Genomic DNA, 22,796 nt, shown 5'->3' on the forward strand with positions numbered 1-22,796 from the left:
AAACAACAAGATATGTTATAAGCTGACAGCAGTTGGAGAAAAACTCCAAGAAATGAAAAAATGTTTGATAATTACGATTCGATCACTTAACAGAAGTTTAAGCTTAAAAAACACGAACAATGCACCGATATTACTTACAAATTAAAACATGTTTTTTGTTTCTGGATAAATACAGTGGAAATGTCAATCACACAAAGTCACAGTGAATCGCACAAGAATAAATTCAATTGCAAAAAAAACAAGAAAATATAAAAACAAAAGGCAAAGTTTGCAATTCAACAACCGATTAAAGCAAGCTGGGGGAATTCTGTCAAACAAAATCAAATCTAAAACAAAACACAAAATGTGAAACTTAGAAAGAAATTAAGATTTAAAAATACTTGCGCTTAAAAGTGCAAATCTGTAAAGTAATTTAAACAATATTTATCAGCAAAAAAATTGTTACTTCCAGTAATAATGCAGGGATCACTTGTAAAAGTCGCTTCAATTTGAACAATTTAAACTTTCAATAAACTTCCTTGGTCACGCATCATTGCTTCACATCACGTGACAATTTAATCGTTTTTTGATTGGTCGATTTTTCGTGGAATCCCCTAACAAAAATGCAGGGATCAGAATACAAAGGCCCTTTAGTTGTCATTCAAGCGTGACGGTGATTAGGTCACGCCAGAACGATTCCACACCAGCAGTTATAATCTGGAGGAAACACTTTGTATAAAAAGTTGCTTCAATTTGAACAATTCCAACTTTGCGATGAAACTTCTTGGTCACGCATCGTTGCTTCACATCACGTGACAATTTGATTTTTTTTTGATTGGTCGATTTTTCTAGGAGAAAAAATATATTAATTTTCGGGTATTACGCGTCGATGAAAAGTATTTGTGTAATTTTTTTGGGGGGGTTTTACCTGTAAACAAAATATTAAAAAACATGAAGCACTAAACTATTATTGCAATATACTATTACCTATTATCCCTGTGTAGGTGATTTAAAATGTTTCCTTCTGGACTTACAGACGGTTAAAACTGTTCGGAAACGTTTTTAAAACAAATCGCGTCATTTAAAACCATGTGTTTCGCAGGAACTTATGAAATCGTTCGTTGGTTAATGTTAATGTAAAAATCGTTGTGTTTCTCAAATTCGAATCCAAAATACATTTTAGTTTCACTCATTTTTCCAGATATACGAACGCTCACGGATGACTCCTAGTGGCGAAACATGATTCTTAGTAAAACCAGGCTCTACTAAAATTATCGAGGAACAATATCGATTTTGTTGTTTCTATCATAAAGCGACCATCAGTCAGTTGTCCAACTATCAGCAATATGCAAATTAATCGAACAGCGATTAGTTGAAGCAAGTTCTCACTTGGTGGCGTCGTTTGGCCGATTCCAACTCTTGTTTTCCAGCTGATGTGAAGTTGCAGTTGCTAGTGACCAACAATCCAATCTTTCCCCGGCATCTTGCCAACGCACTGGCCCCGCGGTCGCCGATTGGATTGTTGGTCACATTAAGAAAATCCATCTGCGAACAATTACAACTTGAGGTGAACAACAAACTTACGCTTAATGTTGACAACCAATATATACTCATCATAGCTTGTTTGAAATCTAGACACTTTACATTTTATCCGATAAGAATATACCAAATGACGTCATTGCTATGGTCAAACAAGTAAAACAAATGGAAAAAGATAATTTTTCAGGTTAAAATTTGCTTTAGCCCTAAAAAGTTTAGCTACCATGAGTTGTTAATAACCTAAAGGTAAAATCACTGCGATTATCACAAATGTGGCTGAAATTGCAATATTAAATTGGTTTATATAAAAAAAGGCACTCATACCACCCACGTATTGGCTGGGATTCGTTAGTTTTAGACTTTAATACTGGGAATAATAGTATAGGACGGCTTACACTTCCTGCACATTAAGTTATATTAATTGACAAAATGTCGGTGTATTTCGCCACTAATTGTGTTCACCGCTGTATGAGGAAGAATATATAAAAAAAAACTAACAGAAACGAAATATTTATCGCAATAAAAAGAATAACGACAGCCGTTTCATAATTCCACTCATTTATCTTTATACACTTCTTGTTTTTCTTTTCTTATGTAATCCCAGGTTGCGATTGAAATGCAAACAAGCTTAATCCAGACATTTCATCAACGCTGCTGAAAAGGCATTTGTTGGACTTCAAAAAAAGCTAAAATAATATTTTTTAATAATTTGATTAAATTTTTGTAATTTTGAATTCAACATTATGGTTTTTCAGGGAATGATTAAATGAATATAAAGTTTAAATTAGTTTTGGTGGCGATCAACTTTTATCCAGCCCTGATGATTAGCCACGTTTTGCGGGAATTCCTTGCGTCATATTTACACACAATAATGAATAATATTAATTCTAAATATATATATATATATACATATACCTCTTGTGGACGCGCCCTATAAACCACGATCGAGTTTAGATGAGGCAACTTACTGGATGCTCCCTGCGTGCGATTGCTTCACTCAGTTCTCCAACTTCATCGATTCCACAATCTTCCAACCACAGCTTGTTCACTTTGTGCACAATTGTTGCCAGGCAACCAGCACCACGTGACCCGATCTTGTTTTCATTCAGGTACAACAAATCCATCTGCATTGACACAAGGAGGTTTAGACAACAGAAATAAACAAGAGCCAACAAATCCATCTGCATAAACACAAGTAGGTTTAGACAACAGAAATAAACAAGGGTCAACAAATCCATCTGCATAAACACAAGGAGGTTTAGACAACAGAAATAAACAAGGGCCAACAAATCCATCTGCATTAACACAAGGAGGTTTAGACAACAGAAATAAACAAGGGGCAACAAATCCATCTGCATTAACACAAGGAGGTTTAGACAACAGAAATAAACAAGGGGCAACAAATCCATCTGCATAAACACATGGAGGTTTAGACAACAGAAATAAACCAGGGGCCAACAAATCCAACTGCATAAACACAAGGAGGTTTAGACAACAGAAATAAACAAGGGCCAACAAATCCATCTGCATAAACACAAGGAGGTTAAGACAACAGAAATAAACAAGGGGTAACAAATCCATCTGCATAAACACAAGGAGGTTTAGACAACAGAAATAAACAAGGGGTAACAAATCCATCTGCATAAACACAAGGAGGTTTAGACAACAGAAATAAACAAGGGGTAACAAATCCATCTGCATAAACACAAGGAGGTTTAGACAACAGAAATAAACAAGGGGTAACAAATCCATCTGCATAAACACAAGGAGGTTTAGACAACAGAAATAAACAAGGATCAACAAATCCATCTGCATAAACACAAGGAGGTTTAGACAACAGAAATAAACAAGGACCAACAAATCCATCTGCATAAACACAAGCAGGTTTAGACAACAGAAATAAACAAGGGGCAACAAATCCATCTGCATAAACACAAGGAGGTTTAGACAACAGAAATAAACAAGGGGTAACAAATCCATCTGCATAAACACAAGGAGGTTTAGACAACAGAAATAAACCAGGGGCCACAAATCCATCTGCATAAACACAAGGAGGTTTAGACAACAGAAATAAACAAGGGGCAACAAATCCATCTGCATAAACACAAGGAGGTTTAGACAACAGAAATAAACAAAGAGCAACAAATCCATCTGCATAAACACACGGAGGTTTAGACAATAGAAATAAACAAGGGGCAACAAATCCATCTGCATAAAAACAAGGAGGTTTAGACAACATAAATAAACAAAGAGCAACAATATTAATTTCTGGTATTCTTTCACTTTTAATTTGTTGCTCAAATCCTTGTTAATGGTTTGTGTTGTTGAAAACAGCAACATTTCAAAACATGGGCCAGGGCATTTTAACCAAGAAAAAATAATAGAACAAATATTGAAAAATATTTAAAAAATACTGAATTTTAAACAAAATGCGGATTCGTGTAAAATAAACACGATGCCGCGTCGTTCAACGACATTGGAATAAAAATATAAAACTGTAAATTGAGTATTAGGGTGATTAACTATCCTCAGCCCCAGGGACCTTTACCAGTATATTCGTCCCTGGTCTGACAGAAGACTACCATTGCATGGAAATGTCGGGTTGGGCAATCAAGAGGTTCGAAGCCTCGGTGCTTTGTGAACTCACGGGATGTTGTCGTTGTTCGATGCTGCTCGCCAACACCGGGAGATGGTCGGATGTGAGTCCGCATCGCCTGAGAACAAGCCTCTCGATGTGGGGGATGCACCCGGATAGCAGCTTCACCCCAGCTTCATCCAGATTGTTGAAGCTCAAATCAAGAAGCTCAATCTACATGCAACAAAGTAGATGAAATTGTACCAGTTGGTTGTCTGGGGTGACTGTATGTTACGTCACAGTACGAAAAGTATTAGTGGTACTACACTAACTTCAGCAATAATTCCAACCCTAAGCCAAAATCTAAACCCAAACAGAGGCAAACACTCCGGTGCCAAAACGCGAGGGTGCCTAAAACAGTGATCAACCCTTGTCCTAGAGTTTGATATTTTATTTTGACCTTTAGATCTAAATCCGAATAATTTGTGACTTTTCCAACAAGTTCAGGTCTCATTCTGTAACAGATATTCTTGTATTTGGTATTATTGTGCCGTTGGTCGTAAAATAATGCTGTTACAGATAATTCTGCTTTCTATAGTGTTGCTTAATACGTCTTATTGTTTGTTCCACTTGTATAGGATGGGTGTCGTATTGTGGGTTTTTACAGAATAGTTGACATATTGTCGCAAATTATGCAAAAGTTTTTAAAGGTGAATGTTGTGAATTTTTTTTCAAACATTGATCGTTAAAGTCACGCGCATAGAAGTCTTATTAGATTAATAATGAAAATGCTTCACAAAATCAGGTAAAACCAAAATAATGAAAGATCCATATACACATGCATGAGTTACGCCAATAATACCTGATCGTCTACTTAACGGCAGTAAGTCTTATTGTGGGTTTCTGTTGTATTAGATGGGTGTCGATAAGATCACACACTATTACTACACTTTGTTACTCACGGGATGTTGTCGTTGTTCGATGCTGCTCGCCAACACCAGGAGATGGTCGGATGTGAGTCCGCATCCCATGAGTTTAAGCCTCTCGATGTAGGGGATGCACCCGGATAGCAGCTTCACCCCAGCTTCATCCAGATTGTTGAAGCTCAAATCTAGATGCTCAATCTACATGCAACAAAGTAGATGAAATTGTACCACTTGGTTGTGTGGGGAAGAGTGTATGTTACGTCATATTAAGCAAGTGACGTAACTGGAATTACAGGTTTCACATATCAACATTGACACCTGCATCTAATCTAATAGTGAATGGCTTGGTGTTTACCATGTTAATACTTTTGGGTTTTTTTATTACTTTAGAAAGAAATTATTTACTCTTAAATAATTCATGCACTGTCATAACACACACAGCTTATAAATTCAATTATTATGTGTGATATATGTATTAGTACCGGTTGTGTTTTCCTTTGCAAGTTTTCGCAGATAAGTTTGATGTCGTCGACAGAAAGGTTGCTGAGTAAGATCGTCAATTCTTGCATCTGTGGAACCATCGGTGCTAGAATTGCAATGCTGGTGGTGGCCTCATCTACGTGGAACTTGCGAATCTGAAATATGGTCAATTGATAGATTAGACTTCCTAGGTGTGCTAAACTCATCTAGATGTTAAACAACCTGATCAGTGGCGTATCCGACAATTAATAACAATCAATCAAGCGGTCTCTGTAATTCATTGGTCCCGCTGCCTCTTCGACAAACTGTACACGAGTCCATTTTAAATACTTTTTGAGTATTTTAACCAAGTGCGAAAAATGTTCGCGCTTCGCGCGAATGTTCTTTCTACGTCTGTTTTTTTACGTTTTAATGCTGTCTTTAGAATTTCATCATCGCTTTACCACCGTTGCCCCGTGGAAGGCTTTCAAGTGCGTCGCGGACAAACGGAAAACGTATTCAAACATTGGACATTTATTTTGTAACGTTTTTATTATTTTTATTTTCGGCAATGTAATAAAAACTTGTAAGAAATTGAAAAGAAATGCCGTTATCCCTTCCAACAAAATCGCGCTCGTTTCGCTCGCCAGGTGTGCCCTCAATTAAAAAGGTTAAACACTTTCAAATAGATTAACTATTGAAGTGGCGTTTTTGCAGATGTTGCGCTAATCAAATAACACGGGGGAGAAACGATCTCCGTTTAGTATTGCAGGTGGCGAAAGACGTGCTTGTAATTTAGAGAACTTCCGTACGCGGATCTTGTTTTTGTTTTTCTCCTAAAGTTAACGATTGAACACTGAGCGGTTTCTCAGATGGCATCTGGCAGGTTTGTCGACGACGTACGTGTGCGTTTTTTGAAAAGTTTGGTTTTGCTGGACGTTAATTGGCTGTTTCTGACATTACTTATGACGTCATTACCGTCAGACAAAAAACGGGGAATTACCCAAGTTGAAAAATCGGGACCCCCTTTTTGGATTTCTGGATACGCCCCTGGATCTGATTAATGACCCCCCTCCCCCCTTCCAGGAATGCAACACAAACTATCGTACCCTATTAAATAATCACCTTCGCGGATTTAATATTTGTCTTGCCATCGCACCATAGTCCACCATTATACGCCATTTAACCTACAGCCGCCACCTCCCCAATTCAATCAAACACGCACACTTTGTAGCTGTATAGGACAGGGGTTAGCAAACGATTTTTCAGGGCCGGATAATTTGTTAAGGGGCCGGATAATTTGTTAAGGCTTGTGATCCCTGGCCGGATAACTGTAAGATTTACGTTTGCAGGCCGGATTTCGCACCAAAATGACTTGATTATTACACTGGTCAACAAATTTTCACTTTTTCTTCTAATCGAAATTGTGAGTATTTCACCTTAGATATATTTTTCGCGCTATTTTCGAATATACATTCCGTTTTTCTCTAGCACATCACATTTTTTAAATGTCGTCAAATCAGGGGCGTATCCAGAAATCCAAAATGGGGGGGTGGTTACGAATTTTCAACTCTGACGTTAATGACGTCATAATATAGCGACGGATATGACGTCATAAAATAGCGATCGTAATGACGTCTTATGCCTTCCATGGCAACGGTAAGGAAGCGCTGATCTATTTGAAAGACACCGTCAAAAGGCAAACAAACCGGACGCAGAAAGATCATTCGCGCTAAGCGAGAAAATATTTTGGCACTTACTAGTTAAGTGGCCAAAAAGTATTGAGAGGTGGTGGGCGGGTCCGGCCCCCAGGCCGTAGGTTGCCGACCCCTGTCTTACACCGACATCTGATATTAACGCGGACAGCAAACAGCAAGAAACATCAGCACCGGCTAACTCGACGTTCTTAGCGAGAAAAAGGCGGAGAACGCTTGATTTATTGTTTCTGATTGTCGAACACACACTTGCTAATCAGCCAACCCGAACGAACAACAAAGGCAAAATAAAAAAACTATCTAGCGTTTACGGTTGACCGAACAAGAAAAGAAAAACGGCGTTTTGCGTTTGATTTTAATTTCGCATTAGCTTAAGACGCGTGACCAAATTACATTAAAAACATTGCCGCTTAGAACGATGAGTGACAAAAACGTACAAAAAACGAAAATGTCACTTACAAAAAAAAGGGGGGGGGGGGTCCGAACCACCAACCTTAAAACTAAATAATAATTAAAATTAAATTATATTTAAGTAGCTTTATCTAGCACTGAAAAGCAAAATACATCAAAAATTTAAGCAGTGTAACTAACATATGACCGACAAAATACAATATTTTATACTTTATATATTTATTAAATAACCAACCGTGTGTTGTGTTTCAGCAACGGTCTTGATCAGCATCTTCAATCCATCCCCGATGAACTTGGCTCGTTCCCCGAAAGCTCCAACGTTGATGGTGATTGGATGGTCGGTGGCGCGAAGCACGTGACAGAGACTTGCCACGTGGTTGGGAAGAATTGTGCGCGAAAGCAAAACCATGTCCGGGAAAACTTCCACCACTGATCTTGTGATGTCATCAAGCATAGACTCGTAGGCGAGACTGCACAGCGAGAACAACCTCTTGTCGTCTGGACGTGAGTCAAAATCATTGCATTTTGCAAGAGCCTCAACATAAACCTCATAATATGAAGCGATTGAAACTGGGCAATCCTTCACAGATGTTTGGGCGAAATCTTGAACCATGGAAACAAGCAGTTCCTTGAGCAAGCCTCTCTTGGCATAAACATTAGCTGAAGAGATTGGAAACAGCGCGTTTAGCTTGCTTTGGAGTTTCGGATTGAGCAGACCGAAGAGAAATTGAAGAACCATTTCCCAATCGACACTTTTCAAGTTTTCCAGTAGCTCTTTAAACCGTTCCATGGGGGTGTCAAACATAATCTTGAGTGCTGCGAAGAACTCTTGCAGGAGCTTGTGATTGAACAAAACTGTTCTGTCTCCTTCCAGAATTTTAAGGCTGATATCACTGGACTGACCTTGAACTTTGAGAAAATCCCCTAAACCATTTGTTTCAAGACCAACGTTGGTGAAATCTTGTGCTTCAAAGGTGACTTTCTTCTTAAGCATTCCATACAAAGCTAAATCAGAAAGCTTGCGAAGTACCTTTTCGTCTTTCTTGAAGTGAGGTGAGCGAATGTAGTCGTTCAGAAACGATGTGAACACATCAGTAGTAGTAAATGCACCACCATCCAATCCATGCTTTAGAATGTATTTTGGAATTGCTTTGGCAAATAATGGGATGAAGCTTAATGCATTGGCTGCTGGGTTTTGGTTGAGAACCTCTTTCACTTTTTCGTATTTCTCCTGACTTTGGCAAATTTCCTTGAAAAGCAATTCCTGTGAATCTTCGCCGAGACCAAGTACCTCAAGTGGGAAGTGTGACTTGCAATCTGGGTTCAACTGGAGATATGCTTCCGGTCGTGTAATAAGATACTTGAAAGCACTGCCAAGAATGTCAGACCGCAAAAGATTTTGGAGAATGACTTCTGGTCTTGCTCTTTCGTACAAACCAATCACTGGTGCTTTCATTGAAAGATAAAAACCTGTTTCATCCATTGAATCCATGATGATCAACACATTATTGGATTTGGAGATTCTTTCCAGAATTTTATTATCTGTCTCCACATCATATTTCCAGTTGGAGTTGAATAGCTTTATGAGGAACTCAAAAACACTCATTTCTTTGCTGTTGTCTAACGATGGCAGGTTTACATAGAAGATGTAGCCAGATGCAGGTTGAGTATCACACCCATATTGCAGAAGTTGTAACCCTAAGGTGGTTTTGCCATAACCAGCTCCACCAATAATAACTATAAAGTTGCCATACTTTGCAATGAAATTAATTTTTGCTGCCTGGTCGCTGAACTTAGATTCGGCTTCTTTGATTGCATTTTCTTTTGCAGCCTGACAGAATTCATCCACCTCAAAAAAGGTAACATTTTTCTCATTGCCTCTATGGAGCAACATTGCGTTAAAACCTTCTTCTTCGACATTCTTCCTGTTAATGACCAGGAGTTTAACCAAGATTGTTTCTTGAGATTTGACTTTGATGTTGGCCACTTTTTTCTGGTTCGCCCGCAAAGTTGCATCTGAGAATTAAAAAAACTCGACTAAAATTGAAGAACTTGAACTGAAACTCAACACTTAAAAAACAGATAATATGTCAAACAAATGGAACTTTAAGCCCTGCACAACGAACAGATTTCTGCTAAGTCACAGTTTTACTGATCAACACAAAATAAAGCAACGCAGCTATGGTGACAATTACCAACAACGTTAAGCAGCATTTGAAACCTAGTATACAGTACATGAATGAAATAATAAGGTCTTTTGCAATACACCTCTTTTAAAGCTTTATATTTTAATACACCAAAAGCCATCGCAGACTCGCCGAATCTGACGATCTATGATGCAAGCAGAGCAAGCCGGAAAACAACTAGCCTGTAGTGAGGCTCGAACTCACGACCTCGGTTATAGCGGGACCGTCGCTCTACCCACTGAGCTATACAGGCTTAGAGCCGTAATCGTTGGTCAGCAGCTTCCGATGAGGCTAGATCACAGTTGTTATTAAACACATATGTGTGTGTGTCTTTCATTGCTTTATAATTTAATTAATCACTTCTTTTCCCGAAAGTCTGCGTTACAACAACTTTTAAAACACACCTCTACATAGAACAATTGAAAACTAACAAAAAGAATAATTCATTTGACATTTGGGGATGTTAGAAAATTTTACCACGGCGATAGACACAAACCTTTCCACTTGCTTATATACAAATTACAAACAAACTACCGCGGGGAAACCATTTAAAGAAATTTTGATTCTCCAAATACATGAATAAACAGCAGTAGCGGATTATCCCATTTTTACCGGTTAACCTGATAACATAATTAACGTTTTCGGTTCGCTTTTACACCTTTTCACCTCGTTTTCGCCATATTTGCTGTGGGCAAATGTTTTCTATTTTTAGATTGCAGATTTTTATTATGCGATTAACCGGTTAGGTTAAAGTACAAATATCCAGATATATCCGTTATTCAAATACTAAAAGCTCCTAATATCCGAACGAACCCTACTTGAAGCTTAGCCGACAAATTGGGGCTTGTAATGGGTTGATGAGCTGAACAAAAGTTTAAATAATACAAACCCAGAAAAAGTTTAAATCTGAGTCAACATACAATGTTAATATCACATTTCAAACTGGATTTGAGAGATGACAGAAAAGAGACTGCAGTTCTATAAAGCAGGGATCGGCAAAGTGTGGACTGACAAATGCAAATCATCCGGCCTGCCTCTTTTCAAAACTGGGCCAAGGGTCATACATCACATTTAACGGCTATTATGCAATCCTACAAACAATTCATCCAAATATCTTCTCCACTCTGGACGACCACAACACTGCAATGAACACATCGATATTATGTGACTAGATTGCCCGGAGGCTTCAGATCCACTTTAACACAAAAAATAACTGTTAGAACTGTGTCAGAACTGTTGCAACCTGGTATGTCCACTAAACTAACCAGTGAAACAATACACAAGTTGGTGTCCACTGTCAAAACATACAAAAACACCAAATGAAATATTTCATGTAATTTGAGTGTTTGTGGAATATTTAACAAAATACATGTTCATTTAAAGCCAGTGTTCACAAAGAAATAAAAAGATAACATTGGTAATATTACTTGTTGGTGCTCAGTGGCATGGTGGGGTTGGTAGCTGGGCACACTATATATTAGAAAACTGATAACATTAGGACGTTTACCTATTGCTTTGCCATGTATGAAGGACAATTGTCAAGTTATAAAATTGTTTTTATAGAAAGTGTGATTTTTTTAGTGTGCCACAAACGTTCAAGACCCACTGTGTTAAAGCCTCAATTCTCATAACTGGTCACGACGAAAGTTTGTATGAGGTGATATGCACGCATCTGTAATGCAGCTTAATAATAAATTTCAAAGCCAAAAAGGTCGAGTAGATCGACAGCATCTTGATTAAAACGTTTGGATACGAACTTGTATCATCTTCAGTGACTAACTGGCATTTAATAAAGCCACATTTAATATTATTATTCTCTTTAAATGACGTAACGTCTACGGTTTGCTACACTTTTTCCACTTTTTCTGGGTAAATTTTTACCATGCCTTGGTCCGAGCAATCACTGTTAAAACAGACTTTAAATCTGCAGTTTAGAGCAATTTACAAAACAGGTTTATGTGCCTAATAAGCCACCTTTTATATTAAAAGTTTTGCAAATTTAAATCCAATAAACACAGTGTTTTTAATATTTATATTTGTATGACGCCTTTTATGACGTAGCTTTGTAACGTCGTCGCTAAAAATGCGTTAAACTTTAGCAATTTGTTGTTGCGGCCCTTGTATAATTATATTTGTTTATGCCTGGTGTTGATATGTTTGAATGGTGCAACAATTACAACAGGTGCTAACAGAGAGGTGTACACTGCCTGTAGGATTCGCATTTAAATTTGCGGTGGTAAAATATTTTGTGTTGTAAGAGCAATTAGTTTTTTTACCAAGAGAAGCCTCTTTCTAAAAGGCAAGTTGAATGCCTCTAGTTTAACTAAGACAAGCAACTTCGCACAATGAACGTTGCACGCGCAGGACAATAAAGCGCAGCAGGATGCCAGCAGCCGCCTTGTCGCGACGCGAGCTGAATAAAGGAAGTAATATGAAAGCATTCTGTGTTAAAGTTTTTCTGCCGCTAGATAGGAGAAGATAGCTTTTATAAACTAAAACGATGACGTCACACTATTGTTACCAAAAAAAAAAAGAATGCGAGGAAAACAAGATATGTCCCGAAAATAAATTTTCGGCCTACATAATACGCCTTTAGGATGGCTACAAAAAATAACTAAATACATCTGCATTCTGTTCCTTTTTTTAAAAAACAGCATGCAACAACCTTTTCCACCAAACTACTCAGTGACCAGCCATAACAAGAATAAGGAAGACATTATAATTGAAGAAATTTGCAAAAAACATTATAAATATATGATATTAGTACAAGAAGTAAATGATACTAGGAAAGCAAAATATTTCAGTACAACTTAAAACAAAATAGAACAATTTATGAAAAAATGTGTGCAACTATACAGCGATAACAAAAATCATAAAATATCTCAATTAAAGCAATTTAAAAGAGTTTGTACACATAGGGTAGATTTAATCTGAAAAAATACGTTTGTGGTCGCCCTTCAAATTACACAAAATATTTCTTTTTTCTGAAGCAATAGATTCAGTTAAATTACTTTCTTTTAAGTTACAATTTAACCGACTAACATCGCAGTGTAATGCCAATAATAATAGGAATATGACCATTATATATCATTTATTTTTAAAAAAGAAAGTTTCAGTTTTTGCGAGCTGCACTTTGTGACGTCATGACACAAACTACTATTTTAAAACTACGTCATCCAGCTCATTAGCATAAAAATTTATCATAGTTTTAAATTTGGAAGAGTCTATTTACCTGGACAACAAAAGTTAATAAAGCAGTTAAATCGATATAAAGTCACTAATGGATGTGTGTGTACCCAAAAAATCGGGTAAATAGCCATTTGGAACTTTCTGCTGTTATTTACCCGGCTAAGAATTAATTGAAACTAAATTTAAATTAAAAAAAATGACGTCATAATAGCGCGGTAATATGTTCACACGGATTCAACCTGCGTAAGCCAAATTATATTAAGGGGACAGGGTTTAAATATTTATAATATTGATTTATATTTACTTTTGCAGTAACTGCCACAAACTTAGCCACGAAAGCTGCACGGGCGCATGTAGGGGAAAGCGGGGCAAAACGGAACCTCACTTTTCTCGTTAACGAAAATTGCCAGCGTCAATATTTGTTTGCTGAACAATCACTATCGTCGAAAAAACGTTTGTGGCCAAAAATTAGGCAGATTCGATTTTGCACAAACCAGGGAGGGGAGAAAATGTACTCGAGGCATATTGATATAAGGATAGCGCAGTAAAATTATGTTTTTGTTACTAAAGTTCAAGTAAAGGCGAAGTATTTATTTTTTTCGTTAAATTTCTAGGTAAGAGTCTGTTTATTGATCCGAAACAGTTGGTTTTTTAAGTTGAAAGAAGATATCAGGTTTTCATGCGATATATAGTGTTGGGGCAAAACGGACCCCCAAGCGGGATAAAACGGGTGAAAAATAAGATATTAAATACCAGTGTTGTAATTACTTAAGTCGATGACTTGACTTAAGTGTACTTAAGTCATTGTTTTTAAATGACTTGACTTGACTTAAGTCTTTTGGGCAAATTACTTGGGTTAAAATAAATTGTTTTAATTAAGCAATTATTTATAAAATTACGTTATTTAGCCCAATCTTTGCACATAAAAGAATTTGCTTGTAATATGTTGCTATTGTGTTATTTTTTACTTGAGTTGCTCATAATAATCGGTGGAGTTTGCCGGTTTTCATAATTTAAAGTTTATTTTTTTGACAAGGGCTGGACTTGAAGTTGACTTGCTCTAATTATGACTTGACTTGGGCAACTGATGACTTGGACTGGGACTTGACTTGTTATTTTTTCAAAAGACTTGACTTGGATTTTGTTATTTTACGAATGACTTGACAACACTGTTAAATACAGGGGGTATGACGTCAAACTCTGACGCTATAAAACAAGTAAGCAAACGAACTTGTAATTACGTTTGGAGTTGTGCGCAAATGTGCAATGTGAGTCGAATTTAAAGAAATAGTGACAAGACGTAGCGCGAACCGCGAAAAATTTGCATCTATATATCTTTTTAAGCAAACTTTAATTGATATTTAGGGGTGGACGTGACGCATTGAGCACAGATAAACAACGTACTTTGCTATATATATTGGCGATTATTAAGTTGTTGGGCGCATTGAGCAAAAATTTAAGGTTAAAATACGTAAACATTTTCGCACAAAAACATGCTTTTTGAGGCTTTAAGTTACCCAGATTAATAAATCGGGAGAAACACGCAGCATGACATCAAGTGAAGTAGTTGGCAAAAATTGAATCAGTATCTGGCAAACGGGTCGATGTTCCGTTCATATTTTAAAGACAGAATACATTTGACCAAAGCGCAAAAATATATAAAGAAGTTTGTTCAAATTTCGTTTGAGAGAGTGCTGCAGTGCAGAGGACGTTTTTTGTTTATAAATTCCAAAAAATCGCGTGAAACATACAAAAAAGACAGAAGAAATTCGCGCGAAGCCCCAAATCAATTTCTATTTCACTATTTAAAACAGGCTAACCGCGGGGCGGATTAAATTGCTTGGCGGGCGTATGTTGCCCAGGTCTGCCTTAAGGGGTCCGTTTTGCCCCGCCTTCCCCTACGTTAGGTCTGGTGGGCTCAAGGTAAAACACAACATAACTTATTTCTAATTAATTCTAAAAGATTATTAAGAACTAATATGCTGAACTTACCTTTTTCTTCAACTAGTTGTTCAAGCCAGGCGGTGTTAGAACCTACACGTTTGCAAAAAAAGCACAAAATGAAACCAAACAACAGTGATTGTGTGATATTAAATGGATTTCAAAACATTAACAGTTTGTTTACTTTGTTAAGGTTTAGGTTTTGAGAAGTGTTGCTTTTAAAACAAAAGCTACATTATAAAAATATTACCGATTCTCGCAAAGCGAAAATACTCCAGCCATTAGACCGAAACAAGAACAACGTCGAAATAAAACACAATTCGGAATAAGACCACAATAACACTAATACCTAATGGTATTAATACCGTCTAAATCGCAATAAGTCATAAAGCCTCATGTGGCTCTTCACCCAGTTATATAAGATTCTTACGTTCACGTTACACTTATGAGTTTTTCGAATGTTTCGATTTCGTTTGGTTAAATTATGGATTATTGTCGGTTTCGACCCAGACTGTTTGCTTTAAGGCCATTGTATTATTAGTAACACTTCTGAAGCAAGATAAACGTAAAAAATATGCCAAAATAATATTGATGTACGACATTATATCGAGAAATGTGTATTTTTTAATCAATTCGTCGCGTCTCCTTCTAAATAACATTTTGTCTATTTAACAAAACAAAGTCACGTTTTTCGCTTCGTGCGATCGCCTTGTGGGAGTGAGTAAGAAATGGAGTGATAGGCTATTCTTTTACTTTCACGTGTGTAAGGTGTGGCTCTTTGCGGTTAACCAAGTAACAAATGGGGCTCTTGGTATCTGTTTGGTTGGCCACCCCTGCTTTATAGCGTTTAAGTTAAAAAACATTTAATTTCAAAGATGCGTTGAACGCACGACGCCTTTGGCTGAAAAGATTTTATCAAAACGGCAAGCAAGAACGGAATTAGGAATAAGACCAAAAAATAGAATTACCTTACGGTCGTAATAACGACTCGGGACTTAAGTAGGACCACGTAAAACTACCGGAGTCCCGAGTCCGACGTGCGCATGCGCAGTATCACATTTTTAAACTGCTATGGCCGCCAAATGGAAAATTCACACCGGTGCGCCATGGGAGGCTGCCAGACAGGGCCGGATTACCATAGTAGCAGACGTAGCAGCTGCTACGGGTCCCGTAGTTTTTTTGTTGCAAAATAGTAGTTGCACCCTAATTTTTGGCTTGCAAACTGAAGTAGCATCAGGGAATATTATAGTTGCAAGATTAAATTACTAGTCCTAATTATTGTAAACTTTAAAAAACAGTAATTTCCGCTGGAGGCAACTGCCTGCTGTCCGGACACAATAATGTATCCGCTAATTTGAAAATACTTTGACGCTTTTACCTTGCATACCCAGAAGTGTTACTTATTAGTTTCGGTTCCAGCTTGGTTTCTCAGTCGCACAAAAAGCACTCGTGTTTACCTCGCAACGTTTTTCTATAAAACGCTTTGCTTTTAGTCGTCATTATTCCGAATTATGCTGCAGTCAAAAGTTCATTAAAAACTATCTGCGAAACACAATGGGGAAAGAGCGGCTACACTATTTAACTTTTTTAAGTATTGAAAGTGAAGTTTTGAAGTCACTGAACTCATCCGGAATAATTGCCATATTAGTAGAGATCAAAATGCGTCAACAAAAGGAAAAACCCTTGAATGATATTGCTGTGGTTTTATGTTTCTCCTTGCAAATAAAACATTACAATATACTTTTGTTGTTGTAGAATGTAGATCAAATCTATAAAATATTTAATTACTTCCCAGTCATAATTTCAAAATCAATCTGCTACTGGCCCCGCACTTAACTAATCCGGCACTGCTGCCAGGTGCGCCGCGAGCAAAAGGGAAAAATAACTTAACATATTATAGAACATGTATTTTTACTTTCCGATTAAGCTTAGCTCATTGATTCCACAGTATTTTTAAGTAGAAAACACAATAATATCTATAAAACAATAATATCTAAATCAGATAATTCTATAATACCATATAACTAAGACCAACGACGATAACGCCAAATTCGCATTAATGACCACGACAGAATAACATCAAGAATAGTCTAGATAAGATCTAAACATGTACAATTACGCCCAAGACTGTAGGAAAGGGTACGACATCTGTTTGGCATTGGCCGTTTGCTGTCGACATTTGGGCGCCGCTGTTTTAACCCCGGATTTTTCGCCCTGTTTGTGCCCTGTATGTGCGGGTAGTTGGTGGTGTTAGCAATTGGGTTAGAGTTGAAAATATTCGGGGAGTTAGTAATAGTTATAGGTGGGGCTTGGGGGTTAGATAAAAGGTGGTATAGGCCTTATTTTTTCCATTTAGGTCTGATTCCGATTTCGTCATTATTACGACTATTAGGTATTAGTCCTATTTACGCCTTATTCCTAACTGTCTTTTATTCCGAAGTTAATGTTGTTCTTATTTTGGTATAAAGGCTGTAGTTTCTTTTAAGATATGCAAAAAATTGCAGGCAATTTAAGAGAAATAGCGGTACACCCCAAAAATTGTGCGCTCGCTCTGCTTGCAAGGTGCGCCGCCGCGTTTGCAAATGTCTCTAACGTGCGCCCTTAAGTAAAAAAAGTTAAGAAACACTGGGTAAATGGGTGAAATAAAGGCTGTATGAATATGAGCCGGACTCGGGACGAAATAAAACATTTAGAGTCGGACTCGGTTTATTTTTAACCGACTCCGCAGCCCTGGTTTGCACCAATAATTATATAACAATGAACAAAGCAGAAGCGAAAAGTTCCGACATTATTTCAACACATATTGGCACTTTCCCCCCTGACGCCAAACCCACTTTAACCTAAAACCGCCGTAATAAACTAAAACGTGGACCTATCTAATCAGTTACTTCAAAAAATATTTAACAAAGGAAATACCCTCACCTGATGCAATGACGTTTATATTTTGCGTCACTTCTGTGACGTTGGTATTTTGCGTCACTTCTGTTACGTTACGCACTTCTGTGACGTTCATATTTTGCGTCACTTCTGTGACGTTAATATTTTGCGTCACTTCTGTGACGTTGGTATTTTGCGTCACTTCTGTCAGGTGAACTTCTGCACCAGCGAAAACTGTTGCGTTGTTCTGTTGAGATGAAAAAGCCATAATATAAAAATTAGAACAACATCAACATTTGAATAAAAGACGGTTTAAAAAAAGAAACAGTTTGGAATAAAACACAGTTTAGAATAAGACACATTTTAAAATAACAAACAATTTTAAATGAGATCAGAAATAGGATTAATAGCTGATAGACGTAAAAAGGTTTCAAAACGGAATAAGTCCTAAACCCACGATATTATTGGTTTGTAGACCTCACTCTATGTTTCCACAAAGTGGCAACGAAATATTTTGTTCCAAGTTTAACCAGTGGTGAAAGTAAACAGGAACGGTTTGGACCGGCGTCCCAGTAAAATAATGTTACAGGCCCCTCCCCTTTTTTCTTTTTGTTCCTGAAAGCTTTAAAACTAAGAATGAGTTGAATAGTTTTGCATTACGCTGAACGATAATCTCAGCTTTCCTAAGGTCACTTCTTCATACGCTCGTTATGACGTAACTTTGTGACGTCACGTTTGGAAATCTTCATGCGTTACTGCAAGTGAAATTTCTACCTTCAACTCTGAGTTGAACAAAAACTCACCAAGTTAATATCTTGAACATTTTCAGCAATCTCCTGTTCGGCTTCGGCTGGTTCGGCCATTTTCACTCGCACAAGTTTAACTTTACACAAAGCTGCTCAAATAAGACTTGGTATGTTCATGTAAAGCTTAACATATCACTACGTCACAATATATGACGTAATTCGTTATGGTATATCACAAATGAATTCACAACTTTAACTTTACACAAAGCCGTTCAAACAAGACTGGGTATGTTCATGTTAAGCTTAACATGTCACATAGCTACGTCACGATATTAGATCGATTGATTTAAGGTTTGTACGTTGTAAAGTAACCTGATATTCCAGCTCATATGCCTACACAACATTTCGCGTTCACCTCAGTACAGCAGTAAAGCGCTTGCACCAAACTGCAGGCAACAACCAAATGCAAGCTCTTTGTTGAAGGCGGACTGGTATTTCCTTGTTCTAAAGGAAATTACGTTAAGGCTCCATCCATTTAGTTTGGCCCCCAACGCCTTTACTCATTTCCGCCTGTTAATCACGCGAGCTATTGTAAGGGTGGTTAAATAGTTAACTTCACGTGAATCATCCAAACTTTATTTTTAGGCCTTTTTAACTAAGTATATTTAATTTTATTTAGCCCTCCGCGAAAATCTAATTATGTTGAGTGGATTAAATTACCCTGGGAAAATGTTTCAGGAAGTGTTTTATATTTGGATGTGTACACTACAGTAATAGGCCATTTCAACTAGGTATATTGGAAATTGTTCTTAATATGTTGCTCAATGCTTATTTTGACAAATTGTTTTGTCCCAAAGGCGTCGTACGACCTATCACAACATCGAAAATAAAAGTTTTGGGAAACCAAAAGCTCTAGCGATATAAAGGCGTTTATCGCTTTGCGCGAATTGATAACATCGCTACAGCTTTTGTATTGAAAGTAACAACTCTCCAATCTATAACATTAACAAAATAAACAAATTGTGTGCAACGGGTTAGTTATTATAACGCCACGTATAGACTTAGATATATGACGTCACGTTAAATTGTCTCCTCCCCCCCCCTAGATCCGCGCCTGGTAAGTTGCATAGAAATGCGTGTTGTTCTACAGTTAGTTGCTTCACTGGCGAGGTAATATAAATCCATTGGACATTTTGTTACTTCCATTTAGGAATACCTGATGTTTTATTTTGATACGCGATATTTCGCATAATAAGTATCGCGTCCTCATACGATACAAAATGACTTGATGACTGTGTCCAAACAAACAAATGAATAAAATTTCCAAAAGTTATTTTTTCCAGGCTTCCAAGGTAAAGTGTGCTTTAGCGTAAGGGAGGGCGCCGCTAAATATTGATTGTTCCGGTGGTGATAAGCAGTGTTGTGTAGTCGTTAAACCAATACTATAGTCAAAACACGAAAAGAAAGGCAAGACTCCGACCGAAAACATTATGTTAAGTCCGGCTCCGACTCTACCGCCTGTAGGCCTGTTTAACTAAAATACTCTCCCAGTGCAGCTGTAGTGTAAACGGGCCGTTACGCTCAACGATAATCTCAGCATTCCTAAGGTTACTTGTGTATACATCCGGTGTGACGTAACTTTTTGACGTCATGTCCAAACAAAATCCATCGGACAGGGTCTGTTTGTGAGATACGTTAGTTCAAGGTACAATAACTCAAGATGTGGTTTGCATTAGGGCAAATGCATCGCGCCTTGTTCACACTTGAGCTGTTTAAAAAGGACTATTGTGTTGTGGATCAGGAATTGGGAGGGCGCTGTAACGTAAAAGTAATAAGAGACGGAATGTTATAGTGTGCCAGCAACAAATTAGAGCCGACGTCCTTAAACTAGGATACGATGGAAAGTTTCTCTGGTTGTACATTGCATTGGCGGATCCAGGATATTGTTGGGGTTTGGAAATAATTTCAAGCCTCCACAATGTTACGCCAAATGGTGACATACTTTTCACAAATCTTTTTGAAAGCGATGTATTTTTTAAAACTGAAAACACTTGCGTGCAGCGTGAAAAACGCCTTTATATCGTTTAAGTTGCACAAGTTTTCATTTTATAGTGTGTGGTTAGAAGAACGCTTATGGGCATAAAAGATAAAAATAGTCAAAAAATTACACTTTGTTGTTCATAACCCAGTGCCCCACATTTATCCGTCACTGGAATAATGGTTTCTCTCTGTGTTTTAAAGCTACTGTGGAGTTACTCAATTGTAAAAGCACCTGGTCCACAATAATATTGTAGGTTTGTAAAATTAAGGTTTGTAATTCAAAACCGCAAAATTTATTTGATGAATTTTTTTAAAGAGTCTGCGCCGCTACCTGGGTTCAACCAAACGGCGCGTTGCCTGAAAAAGGTTTCATAGACGCCGTTCAAAGCAATAGAAGCCCAAGGTATGTTGTGACCTCGGGGTTAAACAAGGTCATTATGTGGAGCAGAGCAGCGAGTCACCCAGACAATCTTGTGCTCGACTCTAGCGCCCTTTGTTCGCTACAGTATTAATTGTTCGTCAAAAAACAAGAAGTGAACACTTCATATAAGTTTTAATCAATTTGTTGACATGTGTTATAGGATGAAGTGCCAGAGAAAAATACGGCTAAAAAAAATAATGTGCACTATTTCGCATGTATGACGTCAAACTACACTGTGTGCTGGTTTCGTTCATTTAATCCAGTGTTTCTTAACCTTATTTACTTGGGGCGCACCTAGAGACGTATGAAAACGTGGCGGCGCACCTTACGAGCGAAGCGAGCGCGAAATTTTTGAGGTGTACCGATATTTGTCTTAAATTGCCTGTATTTTTTATTACATGAGTTTTATAGTTGCATATCTTTATAGGGGCTTGGTAACAACTTACGGTTTGTGGCTTCAAGTAAGCACTGATAATAATTAAATCAACTTCCGGCCTTCAATCCAATAAAAGTTTGCCACTATTACGTCATAGTGCAGTACGCTGTTATAAAAATATTAGGAAACATTGAAATTTCATTTTCATTTTAACTGAAGGAAAAGCAAACCACAAAAAGCTCCACAATAAATCCTGTATTGCTTGTAATTAAGGATGTACGATACTAAGACTTGTATCGGGTATAGACTCCGATCCGATATTATCGGACAACCTGCTTGTAATCGGGGCTTTGTAGCCGGAGCCCCGGAGCCGTGCATTTTAACGGAGCTGGAGCAGTTGTTTAAAAAAAGATCCAGCTCCAATGTATTTCATAAGATGCCATGTTACTACTAATGGCTGAATTCATATAAAAAAAAACCGCAACTCTCACAAAATGAAGAATTGTTGCCTCTTTGGCGCCACCTTTTCTAACTAACCATTGTGGTGTTTTGTTTGTGATTATTTTAAAACGCTAGATATTGCAAATTAAGCGTTCATCCTTCAACCTTAATGACGCCGGAGCAGTGGTATCAATAAACTCCGGGGCTGCAGCTAACCTATGATATAAGTGAGCTCCGGAGCTGGAGCCGGACCAATTTAACATTTACGTCTGCTACAAAGCCCTGCTTGTAATAAACAAATCGTAAAACTCATAAGCAACGGAAACCGGGACAAATTTATTGATTACAACGAAAATAATAAATACGCAAGTTTTAAGTATAATCAGACAGTTGTAGCTAGCAGCAAACATGAATTAGACATTTTAGAACATGTAGAAAACATGATTATTCTCAACATATTCTCTGTTTGGACTATTTATGCAATACATGTGTTTCGTTGTAGATATATGAAGGATTCAGTTCTGATGGGCGAGTAGGTTGCTCCTGGCATTTCAATAAGCACGTAATCTTCACCGAATCTGTTGATCTATGATGCAAGCAGAGCAGGCTAGACAAACAACTAGCCTGCAGTGAGGTTCAAACTCACGACCTCCGGTCAAGCCGGGACCGTCGCTCTACCAACTGAGGTACACAGGCTCAGAAGGAGAGTCGAGAAACAACCATACGTCAATGCTTGCTCAATCTGTTAGTACAAGCAAGTATTATTACATTTCGTTTCGCGCATTTATAGCTCAGCCCCGCCACCAAGTGTTCAAAGTCACAAGGCAGGATTAGCAATTGGATGAAAGTTGTTCTGAATGACACAATAATCATCTCACAACCCTGCCAAGCTACTACACATTTCAGGGCTGTCCTTGAATTGAAATTTATACTCGCCAGTCGGGTATGTGTCTACCAATCAGCATTGGCCTGGAC

At 37.7% G+C, this 22,796-nt stretch overlaps 1 protein-coding gene and 1 non-coding gene across 2 annotated transcripts; both read right to left on the reverse strand.

Annotated features, from left to right (window-relative positions):
* Nucleotides 1-636: 636 nt before the first annotated feature.
* Nucleotides 637-18,660, reverse strand: LOC146134770 (NACHT, LRR and PYD domains-containing protein 3-like). The gene is made up of 9 exons (XM_083395627.1): nt 18,601-18,660; nt 17,843-18,044; nt 7,840-9,620; nt 5,502-5,654; nt 5,056-5,217; nt 4,166-4,327; nt 2,487-2,642; nt 1,369-1,524; nt 637-696 (listed from the first exon to the last, which is right to left on the reverse strand). Exons 1-9 carry the CDS (start codon nt 18,658-18,660, stop codon nt 637-639), a joined length of 2,892 nt encoding a protein of 963 aa, XP_083251753.1.
* Nucleotides 9,970-10,043, reverse strand: Trnaa-cgc (transfer RNA alanine (anticodon CGC)). Its single transcript has one exon. It is a non-coding gene; the product is annotated as a tRNA-Ala (tRNA).
* Nucleotides 18,661-22,796: the final 4,136 nt, after the last annotated feature.

The sequence above is a fragment of the Ascidiella aspersa genome, chromosome 8, assembly GCF_963924565.1.
Source record: "Ascidiella aspersa chromosome 8, kaAscAspe10.2, whole genome shotgun sequence".
NCBI lineage: Eukaryota > Metazoa > Chordata > Ascidiacea > Phlebobranchia > Ascidiidae > Ascidiella > Ascidiella aspersa.